The sequence below is a fragment of the Heterodontus francisci genome, chromosome 47 (assembly GCF_036365525.1).
Source record: "Heterodontus francisci isolate sHetFra1 chromosome 47, sHetFra1.hap1, whole genome shotgun sequence".
NCBI lineage: Eukaryota > Metazoa > Chordata > Chondrichthyes > Heterodontiformes > Heterodontidae > Heterodontus > Heterodontus francisci.
The window spans coordinates 18,929,061-18,956,327 of record NC_090417.1 but is presented as its reverse complement, the minus strand read 5'-3'; the positions used below and the strand labels follow the sequence as shown (position 1 = coordinate 18,956,327).

Here is a 27,267-nt window from a genome sequence, read left to right as displayed (position 1 = left end):
CAATACTGAGGGAGGGTTGCACTGTCGGAGGGACAGTACTGAGGGAGTGCTGCACTGTCGGAGGGGCAATACTGAGGGAGGGTTGCACTGTTGGAGGGTCAATACTGAGGGAGTGCTGCACTGTCGGAGGGGCAATACTGAGGGAGGGTTGCACTGTTGGAGGGTCAGTACTGAGGGAGTGCTGCACTGTCAGAATGTCAGTACTGAGGGAGTGCTGCACTGTCGGAGGGGCAATACTGAGGGAGTGCTGCACTGTCGGTGGGTCAGTACTGAGGGAGGGTTGCACTGTTGGAGGGTCAGTACTGAGGGAGTGCTACACTATCGGAGGGTCAGTACTGAGGGAGTTCTGCACTGTCGGAGGGTCAGTACTGAGGGAGTGCTGCACTGTCGGAGGGGCAATACTGAGGGAGTGCTGCACTGTCGGAGGGTCAATACTGAGGGAGTGCTGCACTGTCGGAGGGTCAGTACTGAGGGAGTGCTGCACTGTCAGAGGGTCAGTACTGAGGGAGTGCTGCACTGTCGGAGGGTCAATACTGAGGGAGTGCTGCACTGTCAGAATGTCAGTACTGAGGGAGTGCTGCACTGTCGGAGGGGCAATACTGAGGGAGTGCTGCACTGTCGGAGGGTCAGTACTGAGGGAGTGCTGCACTGTCGGAGGGGCAAGACTGAGGGAGTGCTGCACTGTCGGAGGGTCAGTACTGAGGGAGTGCTGCACTGTCGGAGGGGCAATACTGAGGGAGTGCTGCACTGTCGGAGGGGCAATACTGAGGGAGTGCTGCACTGTCGGAGGGGCAATACTGAGGGAGTGCTGCACTGTCGGAGGGGCAATACTGAGGGAGGGTTGCACTGTTGGAGGGTCAATACTGAGGGAGTGCTACACTGTCGGAGGGTCAATACTGAGGGAGTGCTGCACTGTCGGAGGGTCAGTACTGAGGGAGTGCTGCACTGTCGGAGGGGCAATACTGAGGGAGGGTTGCACTGTCAGAGGGTCAATACTGAGGGAGTGCTGCACTGTCGGAGGGGCAATACTGAGGGAGGGTTGCACTGTTGGAGGGTCAATACTGAGGGCGTGCTGCACTGTCAGAATGTCAGTACTGAGGGAGTGCTGCACTGTCGGAGGGTCAGTACTGAGGGAGTGCTGCACTGTCGGAGGGGCAATACTGAGGGAGTGCTGCACTGTCGGAGGGGCAATACTGAGTGAGGGTTGCACTGTCGGAGGGTCAGTACTGAGGGAGTGCTGCACTGTCGGAGGGGCAATACTGAGGGAGGGTTGCACTGTCGGAGGGTCAATACTGAGGGAGTGCTGCACTGTCGGAGGGGCAATACTGAGGGAGGGTTGCACTGTTGGAGGGTCAATACTGAGGGAGGGTTGCACTGTCGGAGGGTCAGTACTGAGGGAGTGCTGCACTGTCGGAGGGGCAATACTGAGGGAGGGTTGCACTGTTGGAGGGTCAATACTGAGGGAGTGCTGCACTGTCGGAGGGGCAATACTGAGGGAGGGTTGCACTGTTGGAGGGTCAGTACTGAGGGAGTGCTGCACTGTCAGAATGTCAGTACTGAGGGAGTGCTGCACTGTCGGAGGGGCAATACTGAGGGAGTGCTGCACTGTCGGTGGGTCAGTACTGAGGGAGGGTTGCACTGTTGGAGGGTCAGTACTGAGGGAGTGCTACACTATCGGAGGGTCAGTACTGAGGGAGTTCTGCAATGTCGGAGGGTCAGTACTGAGGGAGTGCTGCACTGTCGGAGGGGCAATACTGAGGGAGTGCTGCACTGTCGGAGGGTCAATACTGAGGGAGTGCTGCACTGTCGGAGGGTCAGTACTGAGGGAGTGCTGCACTGTCAGAGGGTCAGTACTGAGGGAGTGCTGCACTGTCGGAGGGTCAATACTGAGGGAGTGCTGCACTGTCAGAATGTCAGTACTGAGGGAGTGCTGCACTGTCGGAGGGGCAATACTGAGGGAGTGCTGCACTGTCGGAGGGTCAGTACTGAGGGAGTGCTGCACTGTCGGAGTGGCAAGACTGAGGGAGTGCTGCACTGTCGGAGGGTCAGTACTGAGGGAGTGCTGCACTGTCGGAGGGGCAATACTGAGGGAGTGCTGCACTGTCGGAGGGGCAATACTGAGGGAGTGCTGCACTGTCGGAGGGGCAATACTGAGGGAGTGCTGCACTGTCGGAGGGGCAATACTGAGGGAGGGTTGCACTGTTGGAGGGTCAATACTGAGGGAGTGCTACACTGTCGGAGGGTCAATACTGAGGGAGTGCTGCACTGTCAGAATGTCAGTACTGAGGGAGTGCTGCACTGTCGGAGGGTCAGTACTGAGGGAGTGCTGCACTGTCGGAGGGGCAATACTGAGGGAGGGTTGCACTGTCGGAGGGTCAATACTGAGGGAGTGCTGCACTGTCGGAGGGGCAATACTGAGGGAGGGTTGCACTGTTGGAGGGTCAATACTGAGGGAGGGTTGCACTGTCGGAGGGTCAGTACTGAGGGAGTGCTGCACTGTCGGAGGGGCAATACTGAGGGAGGGTTGCACTGTTGGAGGGTCAATACTGAGGGAGTGCTGCACTGTCGGAGGGGCAATACTGAGGGAGGGTTGCACTGTTGGAGGGTCAGTACTGAGGGAGTGCTGCACTGTCAGAATGTCAGTACTGAGGGAGTGCTGCACTGTCGGAGGGGCAATACTGAGGGAGTGCTGCACTGTCGGTGGGTCAGTACTGAGGGAGGGTTGCACTGTTGGAGGGTCAGTACTGAGGGAGTGCTACACTATCGGAGGGTCAGTACTGAGGGAGTTCTGCACTGTCGGAGGGTCAGTACTGAGGGAGTGCTGCACTGTCGGAGGGGCAATACTGAGGGAGTGCTGCACTGTCGGAGGGTCAATACTGAGGGAGTGCTGCACTGTCGGAGGGTCAGTACTGAGGGAGTGCTGCACTGTCAGAGGGTCAGTACTGAGGGAGTGCTGCACTGTCGGAGGGTCAATACTGAGGGAGTGCTGCACTGTCAGAATGTCAGTACTGAGGGAGTGCTGCACTGTCGGAGGGGCAATACTGAGGGAGTGCTGCACTGTCGGAGGGTCAGTACTGAGGGAGTGCTGCACTGTCGGAGTGGCAAGACTGAGGGAGTGCTGCACTGTCGGAGGGTCAGTACTGAGGGAGTGCTGCACTGTCGGAGGGGCAATACTGAGGGAGTGCTGCACTGTCGGAGGGGCAATACTGAGGGAGTGCTGCACTGTCGGAGGGGCAATACTGAGGGAGTGCTGCACTGTCGGAGGGGCAATACTGAGGGAGGGTTGCACTGTTGGAGGGTCAATACTGAGGGAGTGCTACACTGTCGGAGGGTCAATACTGAGGGAGTGCTGCACTGTCAGAATGTCAGTACTGAGGGAGTGCTGCACTGTCGGAGGGTCAGTACTGAGGGAGTGCTGCACTGTCGGAGGGGCAATACTGAGGGAGGGTTGCACTGTCGGAGGGTCAATACTGAGGGAGTGCTGCACTGTCGGAGGGGCAATACTGAGGGAGGGTTGCACTGTTGGAGGGTCAATACTGAGGGCGTGCTGCACTGTCAGAATGTCAGTACTGAGGGAGTGCTGCACTGTCGGAGGGTCAGTACTGAGGGAGTGCTGCACTGTCGGAGGGGCAATACTGAGGGAGTGCTGCACTGTCGGAGGGGCAATACTGAGTGAGGGTTGCACTGTCGGAGGGTCAGTACTGAGGGAGTGCTGCACTGTCGGAGGGTCAGTACTGAGGGAGTGCTGCACTGTCGGTCAGTACTGAGGGAGTGCTGCACTGTCAGAATGTCAGTACTGAGGGAGGGTTGCACTGTTGGAGGGTCAATACTGAGGGAGTGCTGCACTGTCGGAGGGGCAATACTGAGGGAGTGCTGCACTGTCGGAGGGTCAGGACTGAGGGAGTGCTGCACTGTCGGAGGGTCAGTACTGAGGGAGTGCTGCACTGTCGGAGGGTCAATACTGAGGGAGTGCTGCACTGTCAGAATGTCAGTACTGAGGGACTGCTGCACTGTCGGAGGGTCAGTACTGAGGGAGTGCTGCACTATCGGAGGGTCAGTACTGAGGGAGTGCTACACTGTCGGAGGGTCAGTACTGAGGGAGTGCTGCACTGTCGGAGGGTCAATACTGAGGGAGTGCTACACTGTCGGAGGGTCAGTACTGAGGGAGTGCTGCACTGTCGGAGGGTCAGTACTGAGGGAGTGCTGCACTGTCGGAGGGGCAATACTGAGGGAGTGCTGCACTGTCGGAGGGGCAATACTGAGTGAGGGTTGCACTGTCGGAGGGTCAGTACTGAGGGAGTGCTGCACTGTCGGAGGGTCAGTACTGAGGGAGTGCTGCACTGTCGGAGGGTCAGTACTGAGGGAGTGCTGCACTGTCGGAGGGTCAATACTGAGGGAGTGCTGCACTGTCGGAGGGGCAATACTGAGGGAGGGTTGCACTGTTGGAGGGGCAATACTGAGGGAGTGCTGCACTGTCGGAGGGGCAATACTGAGGGAGTGCTGCACTGTCGGAGGGGCAATACTGAGGGAGTGCTGCACTGTCGGAGGGGCAATACTGAGGGAGGGTTGCACTGTCGGAGGGTCAGTACTGAGGGAGTGCTGCACTGTCAGAATGTCAGTACTGAGGGAGTGCTGCACTGTCGGAGGGTCAGTACTGAGGGAGTGCTGCACTGTCGGAGGGGCAATACTGAGGGAGTGCTGCACTGTCGGAGGGGCAATACTGAGGGAGGGTTGCACTGTCGGAGGGTCAATACTGAGGGAGTGCTGCACTGTCGGAGGGTCAATACTGAGGGAGGGTTGCACTGTTTGAGGGTCAATACTGAGGGAGTGCTGCACTGTCGGAGGGGCAATACTGAGGGAGTGCTGCACTGTCGGAGCGTCAATACTGAGGGAGTGCTGCACTGTCGGAGGGGCAATACTGAGGGAGGGTTGCACTGTTGGAGGGTCAATACTGAGGGAGTGCTGCACTGTCGGAGGGGCAATACTGAGGGAGGGTTGCACTGTCGGAGGGTCAGTACTGAGGGAGTGCTGCACTGTCAGAATGTCAGTACTGAGGGAGTGCTGCACTGTCGGAGGGTCAGTACTGAGGGAGTGCTGCACTGTCGGAGGGGCAATACTGAGGGAGTGCTGCACTGTCGGAGGGGCAATACTGAGGGAGGGTTGCACTGTCGGAGGGTCAATACTGAGGGAGGGTTGCACTGTTGGAGGGTCAGTACTGAGGGAGTGCTGCACTGTCCGAATGTCAGTACTGAGGGAGTGCTGCACTGTCGGAGGGGCAATACTGAGGGAGTGCTGCACTGTCGGAGGGTCAGTACTGAGGGAGTGCTGCACTGTCGGAGGGTCAGTACTGAGGGAGTGCTGCACTGTCGGAGGGTCAATACTGAGGGAGTGCTGCACTGTCGGAGGGTCAGTACTGAGGGAGTGCTACACTGTCGGAGGGGCAATACTGAGGGAGGGTTGCACTGTCGGAGGGTCAGTACTGAGGGAGTGCTACACTGTCGGAGGGTCAGTACTGAGGGAGTGCTGCACTGTCGGAGGGTCAGTACTGAGGGAGGGCTACACTGTCGGAGGGTCAGTACTGAGGGAGTGCTGCACTGTCAGAATGTCAGTACTGAGGGAGTGCTGCACTGTCGGAGGGGCAATACTGAGGGAGTGCTGCACTGTCGGAGGGGCAATACTGAGGGAGGGTTGCACTGTCGGAGGGTCAGTACTGAGGGAGTGCTGCACTGTCAGAATGTCAGTACTGAGGGAGTGCTGCACTGTCGGAGGGTCAGTACTGAGGGAGTGCTGCACTGTCGGAGGGGCAATACTGAGGGAGTGCTGCACTGTCGGAGGGGCAATACTGAGGGAGGGTTGCACTGTCGGAGGGTCAATACTGAGGGAGTGCTGCACTGTCGGAGGGGCAATACTGAGGGAGGGTTGCACTGTTGGAGGGTCAATACTGAGGGAGGGTTGCACTGTCGGAGGGTCAGTACTGAGGGAGTGCTGCACTGTCGGAGGGGCAATACTGAGGGAGGGTTGCACTGTTGGAGGGTCAATACTGAGGGAGTGCTGCACTGTCGGAGGGGCAATACTGAGGGAGGGTTGCACTGTTGGAGGGTCAGTACTGAGGGAGTGCTGCACTGTCAGAATGTCAGTACTGAGGGAGTGCTGCACTGTCGGAGGGGCAATACTGAGGGAGTGCTGCACTGTCGGAGGGTCAGTACTGAGGGAGGGTTGCACTGTTGGAGGGTCAGTACTGAGGGAGTGCTACACTATCGGAGGGTCAGTACTGAGGGAGTTCTGCACTGTCGGAGGGTCAGTACTGAGGGAGTGCTGCACTGTCGGAGGGGCAATACTGAGGGAGTGCTGCACTGTCGGAGGGTCAATACTGAGGGAGTGCTGCACTGTCGGAGGGTCAGTACTGAGGGAGTGCTGCACTGTCAGAGGGTCAGTACTGAGGGAGTGCTGCACTGTCGGAGGGTCAATACTGAGGGAGTGCTGCACTGTCAGAATGTCAGTACTGAGGGAGTGCTGCACTGTCGGAGGGGCAATACTGAGGGAGTGCTGCACTGTCGGAGGGTCAGTACTGAGGGAGTGCTGCACTGTCGGAGGGGCAATACTGAGGGAGTGCTGCACTGTCGGAGGGTCAGTACTGAGGGAGTGCTGCACTGTCGGAGGGGCAATACTGAGGGAGTGCTGCACTGTCGGAGGGGCAATACTGAGGGAGTGCTGCACTGTCGGAGGGGCAATACTGAGGGAGTGCTGCACTGTCGGAGGGGCAATACTGAGGGAGGGTTGCACTGTTGGAGGGTCAATACTGAGGGAGTGCTACACTGTCGGAGGGTCAATACTGAGGGAGTGCTGCACTGTCAGAATGTCAGTACTGAGGGAGTGCTGCACTGTCGGAGGGTCAGTACTGAGGGAGTGCTGCACTGTCGGAGGGGCAATACTGAGGGAGGGTTGCACTGACCGAGGGTCAATACTGAGGGAGTGCTGCACTGTCGGAGGGGCAATACTGAGGGAGGGTTGCACTGTTGGAGGGTCAATACTGAGGGCGTGCTGCACTGTCAGAATGTCAGTACTGAGGGAGTGCTGCACTGTCGGAGGGGCAATACTGAGGGAGTGCTGCACTGTCGGAGGGTCAGTACTGAGGGAGGGTTGCACTGTCGGAGGGGCAATACTGAGGGAGGGTTGCACTGTCGGAGGGTCAATACTGAGGGAGTGCTACACTGTCGGAGGGTCAATACTGAGGGAGTGCTGCACTGTCAGAATGTCAGTACTGAGGGAGTGCTGCACTGTCGGAGGGGCAATACTGAGGGAGGGTTGCACTGTCGGAGGGTCAATACTGAGGGAGTGCTGCACTGTCGGAGGGGCAATACTGAGGGAGGGTTGCACTGTTGGAGGGTCAATACTGAGGGAGTGCTACACTGTCGGAGGGTCAGTACTGAGGGAGTGCTGCACTGTTGGAGGGTCAATACTGAGGGAGTGCTACACTGTCGGAGGGTCAGTACTGAGGGAGTGCTGCACTGTCAGAGGGTCAGTACTGAGGGAGTGCTGCACTGTCGGAGGGTCAATACTGAGGGAGTGCTGCACTGTCAGAATGTCAGTACTGAGGGAGTGCTGCACTGTCGGAGGGGCAATACTGAGGGAGTGCTGCACTGTCGGAGGGTCAGTACTGAGGGAGTGCTGCACTGTCGGAGGGGCAATACTGAGGGAGTGCTGCACTGTCGGAGGGTCAGTACTGAGGGAGTGCTGCACTGTCGGAGGGGCAATACTGAGGGAGTGCTGCACTGTCGGAGGGGCAATACTGAGGGAGTGCTGCACTGTCGGAGGGGCAATACTGAGGGCGTGCTGCACTGTCAGAATGTCAGTACTGAGGGAGTGCTGCACTGTCGGAGGGGCAATACTGAGGGAGTGCTGCACTGTCGGAGGGTCAGTACTGAGGGAGTGCTACACTGTCAGAATGTCAGTACTGAGGGAGTGCTGCACTGTCGGAGGGTCAGTACTGAGGGAGTGCTGCACTGTCGGAGGGTCAGTACTGAGGGAGTGCTGCACTGTCGGAGGGTCAGTACTGAGGGAGTGCCGCACTGTCGGAGGGTCAGTACTGAGGGAGTGCTGCACTGTCGCAGGGTCAGTACTGAGGGAGTGCTGCACTGTCGGAGGGTCAGTACTGAGGGAGTGCTGCACTGTCGCAGGGTCAGTACTGAGGGAGTGCTACACTGTCAGAATGTCAGTACTGAGGGAGTGCTGCACTGTCGGAGGGTCAGTACTGAGGGAGTGCTGCACTGTCGGAGGGTCAATACTGAGGGATTGCTGCACTGTCGGAGGGGCAATACTGAGGGAGTGCTGCACTGTCGGAGGGTCAGTACTGAGGGAGTGCTACACTGTCAGAATGTCAGTACTGAGGGAGTGCTGCACTGTCGGAGGGTCAGTACTGAGGGAGTGCTGCACTGTCGGAGGGTCAATACTGAGGGATTGCTGCACTGTCGGAGGGGCAATACTGAGGGAGTGCTGCACTGTCGGAGGGTCAGTACTGAGGGAGTGCTGCACTGTCAGAGGGTCAGTACTGAGGGAGTGCTGCACTGTCGGAGGGTCAGTACTGAGGGAGTGCTGCACTGTCAGAGGGTCAGTACTGAGGGAGTGCTGCACTGTCGGAGGGTCAATACTGAGGGAGTGCTGCACTGTCAGAATGTCAGTACTGAGGGAGTGCTGCACTGTCGGAGGGGCAATACTGAGGGAGTGCTGCACTGTCGGAGGGTCAGTACTGAGGGAGTGCTGCACTGTCGGAGGGGCAATACTGAGGGAGTGCTGCACTGTCGGAGGGTCAGTACTGAGGGAGTGCTGCACTGTCGGAGGGGCAATACTGAGGGAGGGTTGCACTGTCGGAGGGTCAATACTGAGGGAGTGCTGGACTGTCGGAGGGGCAATACTGAGGGAGGGTTGCACTGTTGGAGGGTCAATACTGAGGGAGTGCTGCACTGTCGGAGGGTCAATACTGAGGGAGTGCTGCACTGTCGGAGGGTCAGTACTGAGGGAGTGCTGCACTGTCGGAGGGTCAGTACTGAGGGAGTGCTGCACTGTCAGAATGTCAGTACTGAGGGAGTGCTGCACTGTCGGAGGGTCAGTACTGAGGGAGTGCTGCAGTGTCAGAATGTCAGTACTGAGGGAGTGCTGCACTGTCGGAGGGGCAATACTGAGGGAGGGTTGCACTATCGGAGGGTCAGTACTGAGGGAGTGCTGCACTGTCGGAGGGGCAATACTGAGGGAGGGTTGCACTGTCGGAGGGTCAATACTGAGGGAGTGCTGGACTGTCGGAGGGGCAATACTGAGGGAGGGTTGCACTGTTGGAGGGTCAATACTGAGGGAGTGCTGCACTGTCGGAGGGTCAATACTGAGGGAGTGCTGCACTGTCGGAGGGTCAGTACTGAGGGAGTGCTGCACTGTCAGAATGTCAGTACTGAGGGAGTGCTGCACTGTCGGAGGGTCAGTACTGAGGGAGTGCTGCACTGTCAGAATGTCAGTACTGAGGGAGTGCTGCACTGTCGGATGCAGGTGGCTAACTTGCAGATAAGATATTCAATCCTCTCAAGGTGTATTTGAAAGAATGGGAATGGGACACTTGAAAAACGAACAGGAAAGTTCCCCAAGGTTCCCTGGGGTTTATATTTATTCCTCAAGCAACATGTAAAAGTAATGATCTGGTTATTTGTTTTTGTGTGTGTGTGTGTGTGATCTTGACCTGTGCAAATTGGCACCCACATTTGGTCCAGGACAGCAGTTCAGAAATATTTAACTGCCTTTATCGTACCTGTTTTACTTTCATGGGGACACTGGAGATGAGCTTAACTCTGTATCTAACCCTTTTTTTTTCACCTTCTGTTTTTTGGGTGGCCTTTATACTCCAGGCCCCCTTTCTATATTTTTTGTCAAGGGGGCCTTTATTCCTCAGGCCCCCTTTATATATGTTTTATAAAATAACTTTATTACAATTGGATAAATCAAACAAAACTCAAATGAAAATAGTATTGTGTGCTTCTGTGATGCACTCCAGCTCCTGGGGCACCCACGGTCGCAGTAGGCCTCAAGTGAACCGGCATGCTCCTTCTCCAGGGACACCTCGGTGCCAACGTAACCTCGGAAGAGGGGCATGCAATCAGGGAGGACGAACCCCCCCGCTGCCTGGACCAGTGAATTGCCACCTTGGCCAGGCCCAGGAGCAGACCGACGATGAGATCCTACTCCCGGCCCACGCCCGCCCGCACCGCGTGCCCAAAGATCAGGAGCGTGGGACTGAAGTGCAGCCAGAACCTGAGGAGCAGCCCCTTTAAATACTCAAAGAGGGGCTGAAACCTTGCACACTCCATATATACATGGAACACGGACTCGTCCAGACCGCAGAAATTACAGGCGGACTGGGAGTCCGTGAAGCTACTTAAATGTCTATTGCAAGGGACTGCCCTGTGCAGCACTCTCCACCCCAAGTCTCCATTGTAAAGGGGGAGGACTCCCACGTAGAAGGACCTCCACTGGGGTTTCCCCTCGCCGCCAGATGGCAACACAGACCGCCAGGGCGTGTCCGGCCGGCAGACGAGGGTGAGGAAGTGGACAGCGTGCAGCAGCAGCCCGTACAGGAAACTCCTCTGCGCCACGTGGAATGGCACAGAGGGCATTTCCGAGGGGCAGCTCAGGTTATGTGGGCCTGGCTCCAGAGGAGGGTTTTGAGGCCTGGGTCCGATGAGCAGTTCCGGACAAACGGGGGTCGTCAGCTCAGCTGGGAGCGCTCCACACTCCCGAGCACCCTTGTCACCCACGAGGGGCGTCCCAGGGGCTTCAGCTATTCCTCCGCCCATCGGTCCATCCCCAGAGCTAGCTGCACGGACAGCCAAGTCGCTCTCCTCCGCCAGCAGGGGGAGCGCCCTGACTGGAGACGACCATGTTCAAACTCTGAATAGATCCCAGTAAAAGACAGGCAACTCCCTCAGAGAGGCATAACTAATGCATCTTGAAGGCAGTGCCCCGGCAGAAAAAATACATCGCCATCGTGCACCATCTGGGAGGACGCTCATCATACAGGTATCACTGCAGGGTCCGAAGGTGGAGAGTCGCAACCTGTGTGCTGATGCACACGAGCGACTGGCCGCTCTCCTCAACGGCGAGGTGGAGCAAGCAGCCCGGCACAAGCACCTTGACCCCCGAGTCAAGTTGTCGGGGCCAAAAAGATAGAACAAAGAAAAAGAACAAAGAAAATTACAGCACAGAAACAGGCCCTTCGGCCCTCCAAGCCTACGCCGATCCAGATCCTCTACCTACACATGTCGCCTATTTTCTAAGGGTCTGTATCTCTTTGCTTCCTGCCCATTCATGTATCTGTCTAGATACATCTTAAAAGACGCGATCGTGCCTGCGTTTACCACCTCCGCTGGCAATGCGTTCCAGGCACCCACCACCCTCTGCGTAAAGAACTTTCCACGCATATCCCCCCGAAACTTTTCCCCTCTCACTTTGAACTCGTGACCCCGAGTAATTGAATCCCCCACTCTGGGAAAAAGCTTCTTGCTATCCACCCTGTCTATACCTCTCATGATTTTGTACACCTCAATCATGTCCCCCCTCAACCTCCGTCTTTCTAATGAAAATAATCCTAATCTACTCAACCTCTCTTCATAGCTAGCGCCCTCCATACCAGGCAACATCCTGGTGAACCTCCTCTGCACCCTCTCCAAAGCATCTACATCCTTTTGGTAATGTGGCGACCAGAACTGCACGCAGTATTCCAAATGTGGCCGAACCAAAGTCTTATACAACTGTAACATGACCTGCCAACTCTTGTACTCAATACCCCGTCCGATGAAGGAAAGCATGCCGTATGCCTTCTTGACCACTCTATTGACCTGCGTTGCCACCTTCAGGGAACAGTGGACCTGAACACCCAAATCTCTCTGGACATCAATTTTCCCCAGGACTTTTCCATTTACTGTATAGTTCACTCTTGAATTGGATCTTCCAAAATGCATCACCTCGCATTTGCCCGGATTGAACTCTATCTGCCATTTCTCTGCCCAACTCTCCAGTCTATCTATATTCTGCTGTATTCTCTGACAGTCCCCTTCACTATCTGCTACTCCACCGATCTTTGTGTCATCTGCAAACTTGCTAATCAGACCACCTATACTTTCCTCCAAATCATTTATGTATATCACAAACAACAGTGGTCCCAGCACGGATCCCTGTGGAACACCACTGGTCACACGTCTCCATTTTGAGAAACTCCCTTCCACTGCTACTCTCTGTCTCCTGTTGCCCAGCCAGTTCTTTATCCATCTAGCTAGTACACCCTGGACCCCATGCGCCTTCACTTTCTCCATCAGCCTACCATGGGGAACCTTATCAAACGCCTTACTGAAGTCCATGTATATGACATCTACAGCCCTTCCCTCATCAATCAACTTTGTCACTTCCTCAAAGAATTCTATTAAGTTGGTAAGACATGACCTTCCCTGCACAAAACCATGTTGCCTATCACTGATAAGCCCATTTTCTTCCAAATGGGAATAGATCCTATCCCTCAGTATCTTCCCTACCACTGATGTCAGGCTCACCGGTCTATAATTACCTGGATTATCCCTGCTACCCTTCTTAAACAAGGGGACAACATTAGCAATTCTCCAGTCCTCCGGGACCTCACCCAAAGATATCTGCAAAGATATCTGTTAAGGCCCCAGCTATTTCCTCTCTCGCTTCCCTCAGTAACCTGGGATAGATCCCATCCGGACCTGGGGACTTGTCCACCTTAATGCCCTTTAGAATACCCAACACTTCCTCCCTCCTTATGCCGACTTGACCGAGAGTAATCAAACATCTGTCCCTAACCTCAACATCCGTCATGTCCCTCTCCTCGGTGAATACCGATGCAAAGTACTCGTTTAGAATCTCACCCATTTTCTCTAACTCTAGGCATAATTTTCCTCCTTTGTCCTCGAGTGGGCCAATCCTTTCTCTAGTTACCCTCTTGCTCCTTATATATGAATAAAAGGCTTTGGGATTTTCCTTAACCCTGTTTGCTAAAGATATTTCATGACCCCTTTTAGCCCTCTTAATTCCTCGTTTCAGATTGGTCCAAAGCTTGGTCTTTCTTCAGCCGCCTAGACCTTATGTATGCTTCCTTTTTCCTCTTAGTTAGTTTCACAATTTCACCTGTCATCCGTGGTTCCCTAATCTTGCCATTTCTACCCCTCATTTTCACAGGAACATGTCTCTCCTGCACGCTAATCAACCTCTCTTTAAAAGCCTCCCACATATCAAATGTGGATTTACCTTCAAACAGCTGCTCCCAATCTACATTCCCCAGCTCCTGCTGAATTTTGGTATAGTTGGCCTTCCCCCAATCTTCCTTTAGGACCACTCTCGTCTTTGTCCATGAGTATTCTAAAACTTACGGAATTGTGATCACTATTCCCAAAGTAGTCCCCTACTGAAACTTCAACCACCTGGCCGGGCTCATTCCCCAACACCAGGTCCAGTATGGCCCCTTCCCGAGTTGGACTATTTACATAGCCACTATATGAGAAATAGGGGTGAGGTGACTCATGCAGACCCCACCCTGCCACTCCAGGAGCCAGGTGGCTTTGTCTCCCGGAACAGTGTGGGTTTCCTGCAGAAAGCTCACCACATATCTCCCTTCCCTGAGGGCTGAGAGATTGTGAAATCTGCGGAGAGACCCCCTGCTGCTGCTGATGTTGATGCCGGCTATGGTTATCTTCACGTCAAAGGTACTTTGATCCATCACCGACACCGTACTGTGAGGAGGGAGTGGAAGCGCATATCGCCTTCCACTCCCCCAACTACTCTTTGAAAAACGCTTTAAACCAGCGCCTCTCAACCAGTTTCATGTCCGTCACCGCCAGCAGCCGACACACCCACCACACACTGTGGGGCAGACGTCCCCGCCTCGCCAGCTGGACCCGTCTCCGTCACGATCCCACTCCCAGGATCGATGGCGGATGAGTCCTCTCGGAGTTCTTCTGTGGAACTGGAGCCTATGGGCTCCAGCGGTTCAGGACCCCCTCCATCTCCAGGCCAATGAGTGGCCTAGGGGAGACGGTAGTTCTCGATGGCAGACACTACACATTGAAGTGGCCCTCCAAGACCTTCTCCCGCACCAGCTCCATAAATCGCCAGTGGAGCAAAGAGTACACATGCTGGAGGACGTTCTCCTGAAGACCTGAGCAGGACTGGGGTGATCCCTGACCTCACCTCCCCCAGTTGGTGCAGGTGGGGGAGCAGGAGCTCACTGGGAATGAAGGGTGGGATGTTAGATAACATTATCCGCTGCACAGTGGCCCCCCAGAGGGTCCATTGGCAGGAAAGTCCTGCCCATGGTGAGCCCCCTACTCAGGGCCAGGGACACCGCCCACTCGGTCTTCAGAAAGAATATTGCCTTCCTGTACATCTTTGAGACTGCCACAATGGCCAAGGGGCCGACAACTGTGGCTCTTGCCTTTACGTAAGCCTCAATAGACATGTTGGGGTGGGCATTGCTCTTTCCCCTATGGCTAGGCGTTAATAATTTAAAAGGTGTCAGGGTCACATGGGTGGCCAGAGGCTGCAGCCACATAGGTGTTTGAGGGCCCTGCCACCGGTGATGGATGGCTTGCCATGGGTTCAAGAGCCACGCCCAACCCCAATAGTAGGCCTACCAATGACAAAGTTTTGCAAGAGCAAAAAGAAAGAAAAATGAAGCACAGCAATAATTATAAACTAAACAATAAATAAATAAATAAATTCGGGGAGAGGCTGTTGGAGTGTAAGAAAAAGAGACAGGCTGTCAGCGATGGTGTTGTGGTGAACACAGAAAACCGTCTCTGAAAAACTTCAACAGTTCTGAAGAAAGGTCACTGACCTGAAACGTTAACTCTGCTTCTCTCTCCTCAGATGTTGCCAGAACTGCTGAGTATTTCCAGCATTTCGTGTTTTTATTTCAGATTTCCAGCATCTGCAGTATTTTACTTTTGTATTATTACTCTGAAAAACTTCCTTGTTTCCTAGTCTTCTCTTCTTCCAGTTTGGGGAGACGTCTTGACCTAGATCAGCTCAGAGCTGCCCAGGCACTATCCTGCTTCTATAATAAAACCAAGAAATGCTGGAAATACTCAGCAGGTCTGGCAGCATCTGAGGAGAGAGAAGCAGAGTTAACATTTCAGGTCAGTAACCCTTCATCAGAACCCTATCACTATCCTTCTTCTGTTCTTTCCTTAGCCAGGCAGTTTCTGCTGACCCAGGCTGGGCAAGTGGGGTAAGGAATGAGCTTGCCTGTGTGCTAAGTGAAAAATGCGCAGCTCCTTTACGAATTGACAGCCCCACCCTTTGTTGTTCCGGCCTCTGCAACCTCCCCCAAAAGTCCAATACAAAGCAAGTTTCAGGTACTTCTCACCCACCTCCAAATACAGCCTGATTGTCAAGTCTCTTGCAGCAAAAGTTGTTGAAAAACTGTCGCACTTGCTTTTCCTGTGGCAGCTCCTCCAAATGACTGACTGTCACACTGTAAGCTGCAACTCGTGCTGCAATCAGCACTCAGCAATCCAATTAGGCAGCAGCCAACCCCGTTTTCTGTTTGGACTTTGACTCTGTATCTAACCCCGTGCTGTACCTGTCCTGGGAGTGTTTGATGGAGACAGTATCGAGGGAGCTTTACTCTGTATCTAACCTGTGCTGGTTGGGGTGTGCGGGGTTGGGGGAAATTGGGGGGAGCCCACACTGGTGAGGGAGATGGAGGAATTTGGAGGACTCCCTCCTGCAAGAATATGAAGAATGCAATCCTGGGGTCAGCATGTCTGAGTAAGATGAATAATCTTAACAACTCTTTCACGTGTCCTGGATGTCCCAAAGTGCCTGACAGCCAATGAGCTCCTGTAGAAATGCTGTCACTGTTGCAATGTAGGAAACGTAGCAGCCACATTTTGCACAGCCGATCCCACAAACAGTGAATTAATGACCACTTAATCCTTTTTCATGATGTTGATTGAGTGACAAATATCCACCAGGATACAGCAAGGGCTCTAACTCCAATGCTCTTTGTCTAAATAGCTCCATGTGATTTTTTGTACCTCCACCTGAGGGGGAAGACAGAGGCTCAGTTTAACGTCTTGTCGCTCAATTCTGCACTGGGAGTGTAGGCTGAGAGTACAGCTTCAAGGTTTCGAGTAATAATGGAAAAGGACCAGGAAAACACGGAATTGCAGGAGTGCACATTGCAGGAATTGGAAAGACATCTGGTGTGGGTGAATTGGAATATATCCAGCAGCACAGGAAATTAACCTTCAAGCAGCTGATAGTTCAGGTAGAGAGCAGACACATTCTCAGGAAAGGGAAAGAAAGGGCAACCAAAGCTACAGCTCCCTCAATGACCAAAGAAATTAGGATTAAATTGAAACAAAAAGATTGTTGGTAAATGTTCTGTCCAAAATAGAGTGTGGAATCAAACAGAATCCAGAAGGGAAAAAGACCTGCATTGCAGAAATGAAGTCAGAGTGACTGCCTTTGACTGAGTCAATGGAAATCAGGGAAAAAGCTCTCCACTGGTTGGAGTCATACCTCGCGCAAAGGAAGATGGTTGTGCTTGTTGGAGGTCAATCATCTGAGCTCCAGGACATCACTGCAGGAGTTCCTCAGGGTCGTGTCCTCGGCTCAACCATCTTCAGTTGCTTCATCAATGACCTTCCTTCAATCATAAGGTCAGAAGTGGGGATGTTCGCTGATGATTGCACAATGTTCAGCACCATTCGCGACTCCTCAGATACTGAAGCAGCCCATTCCCACTCGGGCAACATTCAGGCTTTGACTTCTAAATGGCAATTAACAATGGCACCACTCAAGTGCCAGGCAATGACCATCTCCAACAAGAGAGAATCTAACCATCTCCCTTTGACATTCAATTGCATTACCATCACATCCCTCACCATCAACATCCTGAGTCAGCAGAAACTTAACTGGACCAGCCTGATAAATACTGCGGTGGCCACAGCAGGTCAGAGGCTCGGTATTCCGCAGCACACGACTTAACTTTTCAGGGTAGTGTCAGAGGACTGGAAGATTACAAATGTTATACCTCACTTTAGAAAATGGACAGGGATCAACCCGGCAACCACAGTTCAGTCAGCCTAATGTTGATAGTGGGGAATCTGGCAGAGACCATAATCTTTCAAGAAAATGATCTGTCACAATGAATAACATGGATTAATAAATGACAGCCAACACAGATTTGTGAAAGGCAAAGTGTGGCTGACAAACGTGGAGCTCTTTAATTGAATCACGGGTCAGGTGTGGATTCCCTGCAGAGACCCTCTCTCTCTGAACAGGCTGAGACTGGTCACATTTCTAAGCGGGAGGATGCAGATCGCCTCAAACCAGCTGCAGAGAGCTCTCAGGAACAGACACAATTCCTGTTACCATCAGCTTTAATCTCCCAGCCCACTGAAAATCCTCAATGCAGGGGATACTCGGCACAGATGTCAAGAGGGAGCATGTGGCAAAAAGCACCTCACGTGAATCAGCAACGCATTGAAAAACAGCTCCAGCACTCATTAAAAAGCACAGCTCAGCCCGTTAATCCTTGCTCTCTCACTCCACACACCCACCTTCCCCCTCCTTGTTGCTCTATCTCCCTGTTCTGTCTGTGCATCATTCCTCACCCTCTCACTCAGACACTCTCTCCCCATTAGCAGAGGGCCACGTGACCAGCAACATGCCAACTCTTCACCCACCCCACCCCCCGACCTTACTGCAGTCCGGACACATGAAAGGTTGATAGACAAGGGCTCATGGGGTTGCGGGTGATATAATTGAATGGAAAGAAGATTTGTTGAAGGACAGAGGACTGAGAGTTGGAATAAATGGGTTATTTCCAGGTTGGCAGACTGTGTGCCAGTGTTCGGGCCTCAGCTATTTTCAATCTATGACTGAGATGAGGGGCTGAATGTAATGCATCCAAGTTTGCTGACAACAAAAGGTGGGAAAGTGAGCTCCAAGGAGGACACAAAGTGACTGCAATGGGATATAGATCGGTGAATTTGTGGGCAAGTAGATGGCAGATTGAATACATAAGGAAATGAAGTGATTCATTTTGGTCGAAATATAAAGAATATTTTAAACGGTAAGACTTACTAAACGTGGGTGTTCAGAAGGACGTATACGAAACATGAAGTTAGCGTGCAGGTACAGCAAGCAATCAGGAAGGCAAGTAGCACATTGGCTTTTATTGCAAGGATGTTGGAATCTAAGACGAAGGCAATCTCGGTGCAATTGTACAGATCTTTGGTGAGACCACATCTGGAGTAGTGTGTGCAGTTTAAGTCAGAGGGAGTCAAACAAAGGTTCACTGGATTGATTGCTGGCATGAGAGGGTGGTCCTTTGAGTCGAGATTGAGTAGAATGCACTGATACTCTCGAGAGTTTCGAAAAATGTGAGGTGATCTCATTGAAAAATATAAAATTCTTAGAGGGCTTGACAGGGTAGACACTGGAGACTCTAGAACTAAGGGTCACAGACTTAGAAGGGGATGGCCATTTAGGACTGAGATGAGGAGAAATTTCTTCACTCAGAGGGTTGTGAACCTTTGGAATTCTCTATCCCAGTGGGCTGTGGATGCTCAGTCCTGGAGTATGTTCAAGATCGAGAGATCTTTGGATCAGCAGGAAAGTGGAGTTGAAGTCAAGGATCAGCCGTGATCTTATTGAATGGCGAAGCAGGTTCGATGGGCTGAAAAGCCAAACTGCTGCTATTTCTTATGTCCTCAGCATCCCCCCTCCACATTCCTGTCCATCCCTCCCTCCCCTGCACATTCACCCCAGTCACTTTCCAGCTGACCCATCCCCTCACCCACTCTTCCCTCTACTGCAACCCACCTCATCCCTCACCCTCCCTCAGCCCTCCACTCAACACCACCTATCCCCTCATCTCCCTTCTACCCTCACCCCATTCACCCTCCCTCAAGCCCACCCCCTCATCCAACCCTCCCCGCGACCCTCACCCTCCTGTCAGTCTTTCCCTCACCCCCTCCCCCACCTCCTGTCACTCACCTGTCTATCTGACCCACACACCCCGCCTGTCACTCTCCCCTTCTCAACCCCTACCCCCGGTACCTTTCACCACCCGCTCGACGGTGGATAGCGGCGGCTTGCTCTGCAGCTGTGAATCCGCGGCCATGTCCGCCCTCTCTCCCGGGACTCCGCCGCCAATCGACTCACCGCCCCCTCGCGCCTGCGCACTGCCCGCCGGGACCTGCAGTCCCGCCCCACCGACTACAACTCCCGGCCTGCCCCGCGGCGCGCACTTCCCGCCGGGATCTGTAGTCCCGCCCCACCGACTACAACTCCCGGCCTGCCCCGCGGCGCGCACTTCCCGCCGGGATCTGTAGTCCCGCCCCACCGACTACAACTCCCGGCCTGCCCCGCGGCGCCCACTGCCCGCCGGGATCTGTAGTCGCGCCCCAACGAACTACAACTCCCGGCCTGCCCCGCGCCGCGCACTGCCCGCCGGGACCTGTAGTCCGCTCCCCAGCGGCATCCATTCCTGAACAGTTCCCAGGAAGCACAGCGCTGCCCAGGTACCGCGCTTGCGCAGATATGTTCATTCTGCCCATTAACATCTGCTGCATTTTGCTCCAAGTATTGATAATTCTTTTCGATAATGAATATGAACTCACTCCTATCCCTCTTGCAGCTCCAAACATTTGGAAATTCCACCTGCAGAAGATCCTCTCCAAGTTAAACACCAAATGAGAACAAAAAGAAACAGGAGCAGCAGGAGACTATTCGGCCCCTCCAGTCTGTTCTGCCCCTCAGTTCCATCTTGGCTAAAATTCGACATCAACTCCACTATCCTGCACCGCTTCGCCTCCAAAATTCGATCAATCTCAAACTTGAATATCCTCAAAGTCTGAGAGTCCACACGTCTCTGGGGTGGAGAATTTCAAACATTCACAACCCACATAATTGCAGCAAGACTTCCCACCTCTTGCTCGAACCTCCCATTCGTCTACCTAATTACTTGTTGGATCTGAATATTAACTTATGCATATTTCCAAGGATGCTTTCAAGTTTCCAGAATGGAAAATCGAAAATCAATTAGCAAGCAAGAGAGACTTCAGGGACTGCTGCACTGCTTGCCTGTTCTCTTCGGCTGCCTGGCGATCTTCCATTCCCTCTCTGCCTGCGTGCTGATAACCTGCAATGTGACCACCTCCCTAAATGTTCTGTGCACATAGTCCTCTGCCTCGCGGATGCACAACAGGGACTCCAGCCTCCGCTCGAGTTCCGAAACCCGGAGCTCGAGCATCTGCAGCCAGTGCACTTCCTCCGGCTGTCTTTGTCTGGGACATGAGGTGCGGCCTTGATTCCCACATAGTGTAGGATGTATGTTCCACTTGGCCGAGCTGACCTGCCATAACGTAACTTTAAAAACCATTTATTACAATTCGAAGTTGAATAACTTAGCATATCCAAAGAAGAGGCATGCAAATTTGCCAGAAAAAACAGACCTGAGGATTGGGAGCAGTTCAGAAGTCAGCAAAGGAGGGCCAAGGGATAGATTAAAAAGGGGAAAATAGAGTTCAAGAGTAAGCTTTATTTATTTCGAGATACAGCACTGAAACAGGCCCTTCGGCCCACTGAGTCTGTGCTGACCAACAACCACCCATTTGTACTAACCCGACAGTAATCCCATATTCCCTATCAACTACCTACACTAGGGGCAATTTACAACAGCCAATTTACCTATCACCTGCAAGTCTTTGGCTGTTGGAGGAAACCGGAGCACCCGGCAAAAACCCACACAGTCACAGAGAGAACTTGCAAACTCTGCACAGGCAGTACCCAGAATTGAACCCGGTTCCCTGGAGCTATGAAGCTGCGGTGCTAACCACTGCGCGGGGAACATAAAAACTGACTGTAAAAACATAAAAACTGCATGAACTTTAGCAAGGCCTTTGACAAGGTCCTGCATGGTAGGCTGGTCCGGAAGGTGCGAACACATGGGATCCAGGGTGAGCTCCCAAATTGGATACAAAATTGGCTTGGTGATAGGAGGTAGAGGGTAATAGCGGAGGGTTGTTTTTCAGATTGGAGGCCGGTGACCAGTGGTGTGCTGCAGGGATCTGTGCTGGGACCTCTGTTGTTTGTCATATATATTAATGACTTGGATGTGAATGTAAGGGGCATGATTAGTAAGTTTTCAGATGACACTAATATTGTTGGTAAAGTGGACAGTGAAGAAGGTTGTCTAAGGTTACAACAGGATATAGATCAACTGGGAAAGTGGGCAAGGGATTGGCAAATGGAATTTAATGCAGACAAGTGTGAAGTGATGCATTTTGGGAAGTTAAACCAGGGCAGGACATCTACAGTGAATGGCAGGGCCCTGGGGAGTGTTGTTGAGCAGAGAGACCTTGGGGTGCAAGTACATAGTTCCCTGAAAGTGGCAACACAGGTAGACAGGGTGGTGAAGAAGGCATATGTCATGCTTGCCTTCATCGGCCGAGGCATTGAGTACAAGAGTTGCGACGTCATGTTACAGTCGTACATAACGTTGGTTAGGTCGCATTTGGAGTACTGTGTGCAGTTCTGGTGGCCACACTACAGGAAAGATGTGATAAAGCTAGAGAGGGTGCAGAAAAGATTCACAAGGATGTTGCCTGGTTTGGAGGGCTTGAGTTATAAAGAGAGATTGGATAGGCTGGGTCTGTTTTCCCTGGAGCGAAGGAGGCTGAGAGGAGACATGATGGAGGTATATAAAATTATGAGAGGCATAGATAGGCAGAGTCTGTTTCCCATGGTAGAGGTGACTAAAACCAGAGGGCACAGATTTAAGGTGAGAGGGAGGAGATTCAAAGGGGTAAATTTTTCACACAAAGGATAGTGGGTATCTGGAATGAGCTGCCTGAGGAGGTGGTGGAGGCAGGAACAGTAGCGACATTTAAGAGGCATCTGGACAGGTACTTGAATGAGCAAGGCATAGAGGGATATGGAATTAATGCAGGCAGGTGGGATTAGTATAGATAGGCATTATGGTCAGCATGGACGCACTGGGCCGAAGGGCCTGATTCTATGCTGTACGACTCTATATTTCTGCTGTTCCTTCATCATCACTGGGTTAAAATGAGAGGAGGAGCTGCGCTGTGTCTCTCTTGACTTTAGCTCAGTGAATGCAGTTAGATGGGCTGAATGACATTACTCATGCCTGATCTTTATCCAGGTCTGTGAACGACCCCCATAGTTTTCTGCCTGTACAATAGCCAGACAGGTTTTCGATATAATAATCTTCACACTGGGCCATCAGCTACTGCCAGAGCTGCTGAATATTTCCAGACATTCTTGTTTTTATTTCAGATTTCCAGCATCTGCAGTATTTTGCTTTTGCCACCAGCAGCTTCCCTGGCCTTCTGCTGCCCCCAAGTGGCAGCTGTCTAAATGACACCATCAGGCAATGGCACTGTCTGTCCAAACACTTGGCTAGAATATCGTTTACGGCCCTTTTCCCTCCTAACTCCAGGCTCAGGGAGATCGACACAGGCACAGACCGCCCTCCATTAGCAAGCAATCATTCATCATTAAGTCAGCGTCTAAAAGCGTCTAAAACTATTCAACTGCAGAAGGCATCAGTGTGGAGTCCCGAACAGGATTTAAATGGAGCACTGTTCATTTTGTCTTCTACAACAGATGCACCCCATGGCTTTCCCTTTGGATTGCTTTCGCAAGTTATCCCTCAGACAACATCACATCAACAACTTCTCGATGTCCAACACCTCACAAATAGGCTCAGTCCCAAACCAGAATGTACAATACAATGAAAATATCAGTTGCAGCTGATAAAAACCTTTATAAATCACTGGTTAGGCCTCAGTTGGATGATTGTGTCCAATTCTTGGCACCACCCTTTAGGAAGGATGTCAAGGTGTTAGAGAGGGTGCAGAGGAGATTTATTCGAAGGATACGAGGGATGAGGGACTTCGATTATGTGGCGAGACTGGTGAAACTGGGGTTGTTCTCCTTGGAGCACAGGTGAAGGAACATTTAACAGAGGTGTTCCGCCTGCCTACTCTGTTTTCATTGACAGAAGAACCATCGAGAAGAGAATATTTTCACGCAGTGAGTGTTGTAATCTGGAATATGCTGCCTGAAATCACCTGATTGGGTGATTTTAACTTCCCCAATATTGACTGGGACTCACTTAGTGCTAGGGGCTTGGATGGGGCAGAATTTGTGGGGAGCATCCAGGAGGGCTTCTTGAAACAGTATGGAGATAGTCCAACTAGGGATGGGGCCGTACTGGACCTGGTATTGGGGAATGAGCCAGGCCAGGTGGTCGAAGTTTCAGTGGGGGAGCATTTCGGGAGCAGTGACCATAATTTCATAAGTTTTAAGGTACTTGTGGATCAGGATAAGAGTAGTCCTCGGGTGAAGGTGCTAAATTGAGGGAAGGCTAATTATAACAATATCAGGCAGGAACTGAAGAATTTAGATTGGGGGCGGCTGTTTGAGGGTAAATCAACATCTGACATGTGGGAGTCTTTCAAACGTCAGCTGATCAGAATCCAGGACCAGCATGTTCCTGTGAGGAAGAAAGACAAGTTTGGCAAGTTTCGGGAAGCTTGGATAACACGGGATATTGTGAACCTAGTCAAAAAGAAAAAGGAAGCATTTGTAAGGGCTGGAAGGCTAGGAACAGATGAAACACTTGAGGAATATAAAGACAGTGGGAAGGAACTTAAGCAAGGAGTTAGGAGGGCTAAAAGGGGTCATGAAAAGTCATTGGCAAACAGGATTAAGGAAAATCCCAAGGCTTTTTATACAGATATAAAGAGCAAGAGGGTAACCAGGGAAAGGGTTGGCCCACTCAAGGACAGAGATGGGAATCTATGTGTGGAGCCAGAGGAAATGGGTGAGGTACTAAATGAGTACTTTGTATCAGTATTCACCAAGGAGAAGGACTTGGTCGATGATGAGCCGAGGGAAGGGAGTGCAGATAGTCTCAGTCATCTCATTATCAAAAAGGAGGAGGTGTTGGGTGTCTTGCAAAACATTATGGTAGATAAGTCCCCAGGGCCTGATGGGATCTACCCCTGAATACTGAGGGAGGCAAGGGAAGGAATTGCTGGGGCCTTGACAGAAATCTTTGCATCCTCATTGGCTACAGGTGAGGTCCCAGAGGACTGGAGAATAGCCAATGTTGTTCCTTTGTTTAAGAAGGGTGGTAAGGATAATCCAGGAAAGTATAGGCCGGTGAGCCTTACGTCAGTGGTAGGGAAACTATTAGAGAGGATTCTTCGGGACAGGATTTACTCCCATTTAGAAACATACAAACTTATTAGCGAGAGGCAGCATGGTTTTGTGAAGGGGAGGTCGTGTCTTACTAACTTGATTGAGTTTTTTGAGGAAGTGACGAAAATGATTGATGAGGGAAGGGCGGTGGATGTTGTCTATATGGACTTCAGTAAAGCCTTTGACAAGGTCCCGCATGGCAGACTGGTGCAAAAGGTGAAGTCACACGGGACCAGAGGTGAGCTGGCAAGATGGATACAGAACTGGCTCAGTCACAGAAGACAGTGGGTAGCAGTGGATGGGTGTTTTTCTGAATGGAGGGATGTGACTAGTGGTGTTCCGCAGGGATCAGTGCTGGGACCTTTGCTGTTTGTAGTATATATAAATGATTTGGAGGAAAATGTAGCTGGTCTGATTAGTAAGTTTGCGGATGACACAAAGGTTGGTGGAGTTGCGGATAGTGATGAGGATTGTCAGAGGATACAGCAGGATATTGATCGGTTGGAGATTTGGGCGGAGAAATGGCTGATGGAGTTTAATCCGGACAAATGTGAGGTAATGCATTTTGGAAGGTATAATGCAGGTGGGAGGTATACAGTAAATGGCAGAACCCTTAGGAGTATTGACAGGCAGAGAGATCTGGGCGTACAGGTCCACAGGTCACTGAAAGAGGCAACGCAGGTGGATAAGGTAGTCAAGAAGGCATACGGCATGCTTGCCTTCATCGGTCGTGGCATAGAGTATAAAAATTTGCAAGTCATGTTGCAGCTGTACAGAACCTTAAGTTAGGCCACACTTAGAATATTGCGTGCAATTCTGGTCGCCACACTACCAGAAGGACGTGGAGGCTTTGGAGAGGGTACAGAGGTGGTTTACCAGGATGTTGCCTGGTCTGGAGGGCATTAGCTATGAGGAGAGGTTGGAAAAACTCGGATTGTTTTCACTGGAACGACGGAGGTGGAGGGGCGACATGATAGAGGTTTACAAAGTTATGAGCGGCATGGACAGAGTGGATAGTCAGAAGCTTTTGCCCAGGGTGGAAGAGTCAGTTACTAGGGGACATAGGTTTAAGGTGCAAGGGGCAAAGTTTAGAGGGGATGTGCGAGGCAAGTTTTTTTACACAGAGGGTGGTGAATGACTGGAACTTGCTGCCAGGGGAGGTGGTGGAAGCAGGTACGATAATGACGTTTAAGAGGCATCTTGACAAATACAATAGGATGGGGATAGAGGGATACAGAGCCCGGAAGTGCAGAAGGTTTTAGTTTGGACAGACGTCAAGATCGGTGCAGGCTTGGAGGCCGAATGGCCTGTTCCTGTGCTGTCCAGTTCTTTGAAAGGGCGGTGGAAGCAGATTCAAAAGTAACTTTCAAAAGGGAACTGGATAAATATTTGAAAAGGAAAAGAAAACTGCAGGGCTGCGGAGAAGGTATGGGTGAGAGAGGTAATTGGATAGATCTTTCAAAGAGCCAGCACAGGCACAATGGACTGAATGGCCTCCTTCAGTGCTAAACGATTCTATGAGGAAAGATTGGACAGGCTAGGGTTCTTTTCCTTAGGACCGAGGAGGCTGAGGGGTGACTTAATTGAGGTGTACAAAATTATGAGGGGCCGGGATAGAGTAGACAGGAAGGACCTGTTTCCCCTCGCAGAGAGGTCAATTACCAGGGGGCACAGATTTAAGGGGATTGGTGGAAGGATTAGTAGGGACATGAGGAAAAACTTGTTCACCCAGAGGTTGCTGGGTGTCTGGAATTCACTGCCCTGATCGGTGGTGGAGGCAGAAACCCTCAATTCTTTGGAAAGGTACCTGGACCTGCACCTGAAATGCTGTGATCTGCAAGGCTGTGGACCAGGTGCTGGAAGATGGGACTAGATTGGACGCTTAGATTTTTTCCGGCTGGCATGGATACAATGGGCTGAATGGCCCCTTTCTGCACTGTAATTTTTCTATGGTTCTACTATGATTCCAAGTCAACTAATCAGCAGTCAGCTCATTTTATTCAAAGGCCTGAGTCCAAACTCAGCTTGTTCTCCAATTCATAATTTACAACATAATCCATTCCAAGTATTGCGTGCTTATCATTTTGGTATCAAGTCGCTCGGAATGCACAGCATATCACGCGACACACAAAACTACTCTTTGCATCAGGCCCGAGTGTTTGAAGGTCAGATTGTGATGGAGCCTCCGATCCGGCGAAGACAGTTTGAATCCGGGGGTTGTCACAGAAAGGCTGAGGTCGGAGGGGAAGAAGGGGGTATTAGCGGGTCCCACTGGCATCTCTCGGTCCGACAGGGAAACACCTACTCAGGGTGTGGAGGGGTAAACATCCATCTCTCCTCCTTGCCCTGCAGATGGGTGTAAGAGGCAATTCCCTTCCTACCTCGAGGTACTTGTCACACTGAGTGAGTCACTGACAAAATATCAAAGAGAAAAGATTCCTTCAATCATGAAGTGATAATCCTACAGCCTTCATTGCTGGAAATTTAGCAAAAAAATTAAATTGATGTTCTGTATTCAACTTAATCCCAATGTCAGCTTTTAACATAGTTTGGTAATATTCCTCTGTTGACAATTTGACTGAAGAATCCATTTATTTGGTCCAGTTTGTGTCGAAGTAGGTTTGTCACAAGCAGTTCTGGTGGCTGGAGGGTTTGGTTTCTTGCTCATGTGGAAGGCTGTTAGTATGTTTAACTCAGTCTTGCTCAGTGCTTTCAAACTGAGGTCACTTTCACTCATTACAGAGAATGGCTTCAAAACACGGAGAGGAGGCAAACACAAGGGCAAACAGGATTGATTTCAAACAGGCATCAAAGAACAGCTAATGGGCATGTACCATCGAATCCCGACCTCGACCCCTCTCCACACCCACGATCCATCATCCCCCGTGCCCTTAGTCACCCTCCCCCTCCATGCCCACAATCTCTCACCCCCCCGCGTGCCCATCAGTCACCCATCCCCCTCTCCACGCCCAA

The 27,267-nt window shown here is 52.0% G+C and overlaps 1 protein-coding gene across 1 annotated transcript in view; it reads right to left on the bottom strand.

The window, feature by feature from the left end:
- The window catches only part of LOC137357166 (serine/threonine-protein phosphatase 2B catalytic subunit gamma isoform-like), a 112,206-nt gene extending 92,990 nt beyond the window's left edge, over positions 1-19,216 (bottom strand). Inside the window, exon 1 of the mRNA XM_068023265.1 lies at positions 19,120-19,216. Coding sequence (XP_067879366.1) covers positions 19,120-19,183 — 64 coding nt within the window. The 5' untranslated portion in view covers positions 19,184-19,216. The remainder of the gene's footprint in view (positions 1-19,119) is intronic.
- Positions 19,217-27,267: the final 8,051 nt, after the last annotated feature.